This window comes from Dreissena polymorpha, chromosome 4, assembly GCF_020536995.1.
Source record: "Dreissena polymorpha isolate Duluth1 chromosome 4, UMN_Dpol_1.0, whole genome shotgun sequence".
In the NCBI taxonomy this organism is placed as follows: Eukaryota; Metazoa; Mollusca; class Bivalvia; order Myida; family Dreissenidae; genus Dreissena; species Dreissena polymorpha.
This window is the reverse complement of record NC_068358.1, coordinates 44,333,287-44,343,031: the sequence shown is the minus strand read 5'-3', so window position 1 is coordinate 44,343,031 and position 9,745 is coordinate 44,333,287. Positions and strand designations below refer to the sequence as shown.

Below are 9,745 nucleotides of genomic sequence, written 5' to 3'. Positions count from 1 at the left end.
CTGGAAGAGATTGAATCAGCTTCAAGCGGAATGCAATCATCGCTCGAAATCGGATTGATGCTTATTAATGTTTTGCCCCGACTGAGAGCTATCAGTTCAAATATGAGATTGATATACAAACATATGTTGAAACTAAACGCGTGAGATGTTAATTACTTAATAAACAATGAAGTATGTTATCGAATGAGATTCTTCCCTTATCGTAATTTTTCTATTTAAGTACATATGTCGTAGAAATTTTGGTTCAAATGCCACTATAAATTAAATTGAAGGGACCTATTAAGAGATTTTCGTATTTAAAAAAAGTAAATTATTGTACTTACACAACTATTACATTCGAAATAGTTTTAATAACTTTTTGTAACAATAAAAAGATAAAATAAAATTAAGATATGCCGTCCCTTGTAATGGAATCCGGAACATCTAGAAACAATTGCTATTTCATGAACATTAAGTCACGCAGGCTCTCAGCAAGTGCAGTGTAGTTTACAACTTAAGTCTGGCGGTAAATAAGCGCTAAAAGTTTAACAAATGCTTTGTATTTCTTAAGCTTTAATGCTGTTATGCTTAACTTGATACTCGTCTTTTTCTTTTTGTTGCTATATTTTAAATTGTATAAACCTTTGTTCTTATCACAATTGACGAACTGTACTGTTTATAGTATGTGTTGTTAACGATGTACATTTTACAAGTCTAAATCAAATGTCTGCCTGTCTATCTTTACTATTTCGAAAGATGATTATCAAAGAAGTACACAGAGTTTGAAGATTTTCTTAATCACTAGTGTTTGTTTTCTTGTTTGAATATTTAGCATACATTTAATTTTGAATTTATTACAATTTTTTGAAAAACATATATGAATGCGCTTTGTAAGGATAGTTATACATATTTTATAATACATATTAAAATACGCCATTATATCTTAAAATCACACAAATTATCAAAGGCTCTTGAAAAATACATCTAAAATAAGAATGAGTCATAGGATTAAATGACTGCTCGCGACTGTATTTGCATTCTTGGAGGTGAGCTGAAATCAGAGACAACAATAATGGCATCAACATCAGGGTAAAACATTAATCCCATTAATGTAAATTGAGTTTTCATTTTATAATGTGTTAACTCGTTTTTCATTCAGTATATCCGTTTAGCATTATGATATACCCACACGAATATCTGAGGTTTAGAATGTTTTGAAAAGTTCGTTACTTTGAGTTGCTTTTGTTCCCGCACATTATCATCCCGCATCCCGCATATGTCATTCCCACATATATGTATTAATAATGTTACATAGAGGTTGTGATTTAAAGTGGTGTAAGTGGTAACAAACAACTATTTTGACAAATTATATCAGCAAATACAGCAGGATAGTTGATGATTGATGAACTTGTGTGTTTAAGTTGTTGCAATTCAGTAAACATTTTACAGTCACAGTGGCTCAGAATAATAAATACGGAAAATATTGGTAAAATGTTAGCCAGAAAGCCATTCCGTTGAAACAGTTCCACACATAATACATGTACATGTATATGTAAAAATATATTACTTCATTTCTTGCAATAATTTAATTTATATTTGTGAGGCTACAGTCATTTGTGATACACGACGTTTTACATAGGAATAAATTTATAGAAGCCAGTTTTACTTGATATAAATGTTTTCACACGATTTTGCTGTTTCAAAAGTATGGTTTTTATATTTTATAATATTGTAAATATTTGTTATATATGTGTCTTAAAAGACAAACCTCCGATGTTACTTATATAGATTTTATTGCACAATTTTAACGAATCTCATAATCAAAACAGTACAACGGTAAATATGTGACATCTATTTAGTGATAGATTAAATCTTGGTAAATACAGGACGACACATCTATTGCAGTAATGGTTTGGGGTGAAGGTAATGTGTTTTTCTGAGCTTCAATAGTTAGTAATAGCGTTTTTGATTAAAACAATTTCACCATATACACTACAATATAACACTCTCTCGTTACGTCACATACGAAATTCCATTACAAGTTACAAAGACCTCGTTTGAGTTTGTATAACTATAGATCTACCGGTACTTCGAATTTCTATGCTTATTATTGTTAATGCAGATTGTGTTAAAGACGTGCTGCTGAATAAAGTGCAAGCTTGTTAACACGTTTCAGTATTTCCCAATTTGCTACCATTCAATGTTAACAAACACTCTTAACAATTTATTTGATGGCATTTGACAGTTACTCAAAGTAGTACACGAAATATGTAAATATTTTAAAAGTGGAAATCCGAGTTGACTTCGGAAACATTATGTTATGTTCCCCCATCATCCTCAACGAATTTTGTCTCAGTGCGACCGGAAGTATGGTCATAATTAAATTGTTTTGGTACAACAAGTTCTTTTGCAGGTTTCAGTAAAGAGTCCACGCCATGGACAAGAGCAGGTCTCGGGTTGACCGTTGCAGTTTCACTTGGTGGACTGTGGTGGAATTCTTTTCCGAGGCCGAAGTGCTTACTAAATAAATTTATTGCTGAAAGCGCCGTCGGTTTAACGAGCAAAACAGGATGTGCTGGTTCCTGGAGAGACGCTATCGAGCTGTAGTAATCTAGCGGAGACACCTGACCGTTCAGGCTTCCGAAAGTAGACGCCAGGCTACAAATCAGGTTATTGTCTGTCGGGTGAAGTGCGTGGTACGACATCATCAGCCTATGCGGCAAGCCGTGGGTTGGGGCGAACTGACTGACGAATCTAGGGATAGACGTCATTTGAAACGGAGATGGCAAGATATCAACGGAAGGTTTTGACGGAGTGCCGATGATGTTGTCAATGCTAAATGAATGTTTATGTTGGTGGCGTATCGTGGGTTGCCCTGAGTCCCGCTGGTAAGGCAAGTAACCGGAAGTGACGGCATTGGCCGCGAACTGTTGTAATCTCAAACGCGACTCGTCTTGAAGATATGGCGCTAGATCGAGATTATTTTTTATATTGTTTGCTTCTTGTTCTCCTAGTAAACCAAGAGCGTGTTGTCTGAAAGTGACAAATACATGTTTTCATTTTATATACGAATACATATTAACGTTTACTGTGGAGTAGTTTAATAACATTATAAATGTATGTTATATGAAAAAGCATTTCACTGAAATGATGATATAAAATATAGAATATTTGTTTGTGTCGGTTGAGGTTGATCGACGATTTTGATCAAATAATTTGATGTTTTCACGAGTTGCGCAGCCACGAATCAAATTGCATTAACTGTGATCACGAGTAAAAACATATTGATTATCAACCAAAAACCCACACATTTTATTTTTATTTAATGCTTCTTCATCATTTATTGAATTTTTAAAGAGTTGAACCAACAATGAATTGTATAATGACAAACAGTGAGACAATACATGTCAAAATATCTTTCGTGATCTGGGCCTGTAAAAGGAACAGATCACAAACGATATTCAATAATAATTTGATTAGCATTCTGCTTAATTATTACAATTTTAAATTAAATTACAGAGACTGACTTTAAAATTTTCAGCTAAAATTTAAAATCTTACTTCAATAATTGTATTTATAATATATTGTGTTGCATTTGTATTGTACATTTTATGTAACTACATAATTATGTAATGTTAAAGAGAAACTGATCATTATTATTAATTTATAAAAAAAAAATACTTTACCGCTGCTGGTGCAGTTTGAATCTCTTCCGTCGCCGCAGAAAACTGCCGTTCTCAAACATGTCGCCAGCGAATGGATGCAGCGCCCAGTAGCTTCCCTTTCCGGGCCGGTCAGGACGCCTGGGGATCTTGATGAAGCAGTCGTTGAAGGAGAGGTTATGGCGTAAGGAGTTCTGCCAGCGTTGCGTGTTTTGTCTGAAAATGCAGCCACAGATGAGTCGCGTGGTGCAAAAATGGGTCGTATGTCATATGCGGCGAGCTACTCCGTCCGAGGAAAAGTCACTCAATGTTTCATGGTCCCATGGTAGCTCCTGATCATACGTTGCGGATGCGCCGAATGGTCTGGAGCTTCCCTGGCCGCTTATGACTTAAGAACTATTCTCGCACGATGTGGCTCATCGGGATATTGATTAGGCACATGGACAAAGCTGAGCTGATGTAGCTTACGTAAACATTAAGATAATATAATATACAATAGTCCCTTTTTTATTAATTTCTTGTGTGCAATACTTTTTTTATCTTTCTATAAAACTTTTCAAAAACATAAAAATTCGTAAGATGAAACCGAAAAGAAATGTATACTTTTAAAACTTCCAAGCTTAAAATCAATTTTAAGCAATTTATTTTCGGGTCTTAGGTATTACCCGCAGCTGGAAGGTGGCAAAGCAGATGGTTCGCTTCGCAACGTTTGAATGTTTCTTTGTTCATACTTTTATCGATGTGTTATATGTTGTGCTCGTATCATATTAAGTAGTTATGTTTACCGAAATATTTATGTTAATTTAACGAAGTGATATAAATTGAGTTGAATACCGAAGTAACGTAGATCTGCTCTGGACAAAAGTATCAACGCAACACGGACTTAACCGTCCGGTTATTCTAAATATGAATCGATATGTTAAATAAATGTCGCAATAAGATAGAAGGATCTCTCACTTTCACAGCTATTTACCGGTACATTTACTTTATTATATATATGACTGACGTATTTTTTTTTATTTTAGTGGTATATAGCAGCGATTTTTTCCTTCTTTATAAAGTACCGGAAAACGGCACTTTCCTAATTGGGGAAAAAAAACACATTTCCCAATTGCTGTCCGAAAAATTCCAAATGAGGGTTTCAACAACAACAACAAAAGAAATTTTGAATAAAATATGCATATTCAACATTTTGTTAGTTTCCATATGAAGCTCTATGGCTTAGTTAAAACCGATGTATTTTAGGTCGATTGAATCGAAAGCCTCGGGCTTATAGACACGGTCTCGATTCCATTTCCTGGGTCTATAACCACTACTTTGTGTCTTTGAGGAAGATCGAGAGAAAGCTCCCCGAGTGGGATCAAACTAGTGACCTCCCGATCGCTAGGCGGGGACCTTATCCATTACGTCACGGGGAACTTCATGGCCCTATGGCTTGAAACTTAGTTCATATAATATAATATTGACAACTTTGTTATCAATTTTAAAGTGTTTGGGAGCAAATAATCAAATACGCCAAATTCCCAATGTCAAGACATCACGGCGCGAATGTTCCCAATTTCAGGTTTTTTCGCGCATGTTTTCCGAATGTCCAGGTACCGGTACTTTACTGAATTGGGCCAAAACAATCGCTGTATCTATCACCAATATCAATTTGCCAATTTAGCAAGGGACCTGTACCTAGAGGCCATTTGATAGGAGCAGATATATCAACTAATATTGAAGTGATTAAAGAAAACATTATAACATTTTAATTTTCCATTAATTATTGCATCCATGTTATTATGTAAGAAAGTGTAACGTTCGTAAATAAATAAATGAAATAAACAACTAATTTCTAGCGAATTTTACGCATTTTGGATTTGCAGATAAGTCACTTGAACATTATTATTGTCAATAACATATCATGAAAAATACATGGTTGTGATTATGAGGAATTGTCCGATCAAAATGCGAAATTTCAATGAAATATTATGTAAAATCCATAATTGCAAAGTTTTCATTCAGTATATAGCTATAACTTGTGTTGCATTTATACAACAAAATGTGCTATAACAGGCATGCGGACAGAATTACTTCTTCGTCATTCGCAAATAGTTACTATAATATTTTAAGTGTAATTTTTCACAAACATAATATGCAACTATAATAAGGAGTTTCGTTCGACTAACATAAACAGATGATTGATACATCGAATTTAGATATTATATTATATTTAAAAAATATATAAAAATACCAATTACAAAATATGCAATCACAAAATTTATAATAGTATAGGTATTAAAGCATGAGTAATAACAGTAGTGTTTGACTAACAAATACAGGTGATTAATGGAATGAGTTTAAATGTTAAGCTGTGCACAAATTTGATTGTTTTATAAGTTTAGTTTAAACCTATCTATTTTAGCTCGATTGCATCGAAAGCATAAGGAAAATTTTAAATGCCCTTGAGTCCGTTTCTGGGACTAGTCCAGTACTTGGTGCCTATGGTCTTAAGAACGCGCCCACAGTGGGGATCGAACCTGAGATATACCGGTCGCCATATCCACTACGCCACGGCGACCCTTTTGTTTTATGCATCTATAATATAATAATGATGCTCGACTAACATATGCAAATGATGAATACCCGGTATACTAAATTTAATCATTAAATTGTACAGAAATGTTTTAGGATGAAAACCAGTGTATTAAAACGTAAAACAAGAAGAGTCGATAAGAAAATAAGTATTATATGGAGAGGAAGTAATCAGTTAATATTTGAGCAACATTATAAATGAAAAGGCTCTAAATATGAACTTGCTCAGGTTTTTCACTTGTTTTTGTTTTTTGTTTTTTGAAGTACCCATTCAACAAATTTAAACATACTTCTTTAATAATTGTAAGCGTTCATACATTTTTTTCGCCATGAATTAATAGCGGGGCATATTTCTAATAAAATGATGCTCGTCCTCAGTAGCTCTTACACCACACTGTGCAAAAGCGCTGGGGTCTTTCTATTTTGTTATGGCTATATAGTTCAATGGCTTGTTGGAGAAACGATAATCGTCATTTGGAAAGACAAATTCGTAATTACTTTGGCAAATAAGATTCGAAATCAAACTAACAGTTAAATAATGTGTAGGTCATAAATGAGTTGCTTTTATTGATTGAATTGTTCCAAGCTTGTTTAAATACATCTAAGACAGTAGACTTGAAAACAATATGGAAGGTATCGAAATTGACAGAAGAGGGATTGAATCAAACGTGTAAAAATCCATCCAATAATTTATTCACATTTAAAGCACATTTACTTTTACAATTTTACATACTTTTCTTTTGGATACGATCCCGTTATTTGATTTGCTGAGTTTTCTCCAGAACTTAATTACACGAAATTTTATGTTTACATAAAGTGGATACAACCAGACTGGCATAAGAAAAATAGCTAAAATCAAACTGATTAACATGCGCTAAGCAAACTGTTCGAAACGCTCAAATAAAACCGTACGATTGGTGGACAATACAATCATTCAAACAAACAAAACAATCATGTGAACTAACAAATAATCATACGATTTACATAACCGTGAACAAGAACAAGAAGAAAACAAATAAATAGTGTGTTATTTCCTTAATGACTGTATCTACCAAGACTATAGATCAATTGTATTAGAATTGTTTCGTACACGGAGAAGAAACCGTACTAAAAAACAATAATTACATACGATTAAAGAAAGGCCCCGTTAATGATATGTTTTATAATTCTAACTGCATTAATAAGTAAACTGATATACCACTAAAATAAATGGAAAAAAAAACCACACAAACCAACACTTAATCTCAGAGCGTTTGGTTCACTTTTAAAATGTTATGTTTACATCTAAGATTTTCTTTTTAACGTCGTCTATCGGACCAAGATTGTGTACACGTGTGTGTATTTCGCATACATTTTCTTTCTATGTATGGTTCGTGCCTCGTTCGCATTGACTAAGTTTGATATATTGCTGAGTTTAATATAAATGCATTATAACGCAGGTATAACCTATTCCACATTAAAACTTCATTACATTTATCAACTGATTTTTTTTATACTTATTTCAATAAAGCTAACGAGAAAAACATCATTGCCAGTTAAATTCAGAACAGAAAATGAATTGTTTTCAGCATAACTATATAAGCTTATAACCATACACATACATCAAATATAAACACGCGCTTAAAAAAATATATATTATATATATAGTTATAACATGCAAATAAAGCGTTATATTAACAGATTATGTTTTTAAAACATGCGCATTAAAGGGAATTGTCATTAAAAAAATATGAATTAAGCATGATTGAATAAATGATAATGAATAATGTCGACAACAATGCTTCCATATGTTTATGATAGTGGTATTAAACATAAAATATGAGTCTTTTTAATTAATTAAATTCCGGTTGTTAACATTTGCAGAAAATATGTCATGTTGCCATGCCATAAATAACTCAAGCGTTGACAATGAGTATGTAAATATAGTATTCCTTATTAAAATACACACACCACAATACACAACATAACGTTAGATTGCATATATTCATTTATCTTTGTTTCTGTTATAATTTCACAATGGATTATAATTTCACAACATATTCGAAAAATATAATATTATGTATTTTTATAAGATGATAATTTATTATATGTATAAACCGTATACAAAACATTAATAATATAGCATAAAAACCTAGTAAGATATTGAATTAATGTAATTCATTTGATCGTGATAATTATGTTAATACATATAATGTTTAATAAAAATAGCTGCTAATATGAATACAACATCATGTACAAAAGACCTCTCGAATTTAAGCTCGAATCATTTACTATTAGACGTGTTTGTTCAAGTTACCAAAAAAATATGTGTAAGAATCATGCAAACTTTTTCACACGCGAGGTAAAAATAAACTAATTACGCACAAAATACAAACCATCTGCAAAATGTATTACACCATATACGGGAAAACGTAGAACCAAATCTATAAAGTGTTGGCAGCTTAAACAACCATAAATGAAACAAATAAATAGTATAATAACAACAATTCAAAAATAAAGAAAAATACGGTACCTTTAGTATGCAAGAATGCCCATAATGAATTAGCAATTATTTTAATATAAATATACGTATGAAATAATACGAAAAAACTAACCTGTAGAATGGAAACTTGTCCATGATAAACTTGTAGATGTCACTGAGTGGGAGCATCTTCTCCCTGGATGCGCTGATCGCCATAGCCGTGAGGGCAATGTAGCTGTACGGAGGCTTCTGGTCGTTGTACGTGTTCCGCCCCGGACGCGGCATTTCCGATTAGATCCTGGACCGGTTGGGACAAAATGTGTCTGAGTTTGTTTGATTTTTATAAAATATGGCCTATTCGTAGAGCCATGAAGATTGTATTGAGATTTGTTATTTATTTTATATATTCATTAATTGACGTAATAATGTTTTCACTAACATAAATAAAAAACACTATAAACATATATATTTATGTATAATCTATATATAACATGTATTGTTATACTTTAATATACCCTTAACACCTTAAGTCGCTCCGTATCACATTTCAAATCCGGATCATAATCGCGATTTTACACCTAAATATGTCTGTTTCAAGTGAATTTGATAGGGACAGCTGCTCATTTTTGGTTTCTGAAAGGCGGTGTTATTGGGTTTTGTAATGACATAAAATTTCATTTTGTGAATAAACATGCCTGCTTGACACCTCCCCTTAGGTTCTATTTGGTTATAGTAAACGCGGCTTCGTTAAGTTGTCAATCATATCCGCATGGGTGGAGCATGATAGCAAATATTTGCATAAAGGCAGAACGACAACCAATAAAAATGGCTGCCGGTTGAATGGGAAAGGAATTTGTCAATAAATATTTGAGAAGAGACTGTCGTAAAGGTACAAATGAGACGCTTTAAGAAATAGGATAATTACACAGTACGAGTGTTCTAATGGATTAGAGTTCTTGACAAATTTGATCCTTTGCATGCTTCGGAATGCGACATCCACTGTTGACCAAACATAAATTGTGATCGCAAATAGAATGACATACACAGGTTTTGTTTACGCTCTTGC

General features: G+C 33.0%; 1 protein-coding gene across 1 annotated transcript; it reads right to left on the bottom strand.

Moving 5' to 3' along the window:
* Positions 1-1,782: 1,782 nt before the first annotated feature.
* On the bottom strand, positions 1,783-9,286 carry LOC127879256 (forkhead box protein B1-like). The gene is made up of 3 exons (XM_052426017.1): positions 8,813-9,286; positions 3,666-3,857; positions 1,783-3,012 (listed from the first exon to the last, which is right to left on the bottom strand). The coding sequence occupies exons 1-3, from the start codon at positions 8,962-8,964 to the stop codon at positions 2,298-2,300; spliced, it is 1,059 nt and encodes a 352-aa protein (XP_052281977.1). The 5' UTR covers positions 8,965-9,286; the 3' UTR covers positions 1,783-2,297.
* Positions 9,287-9,745: the final 459 nt, after the last annotated feature.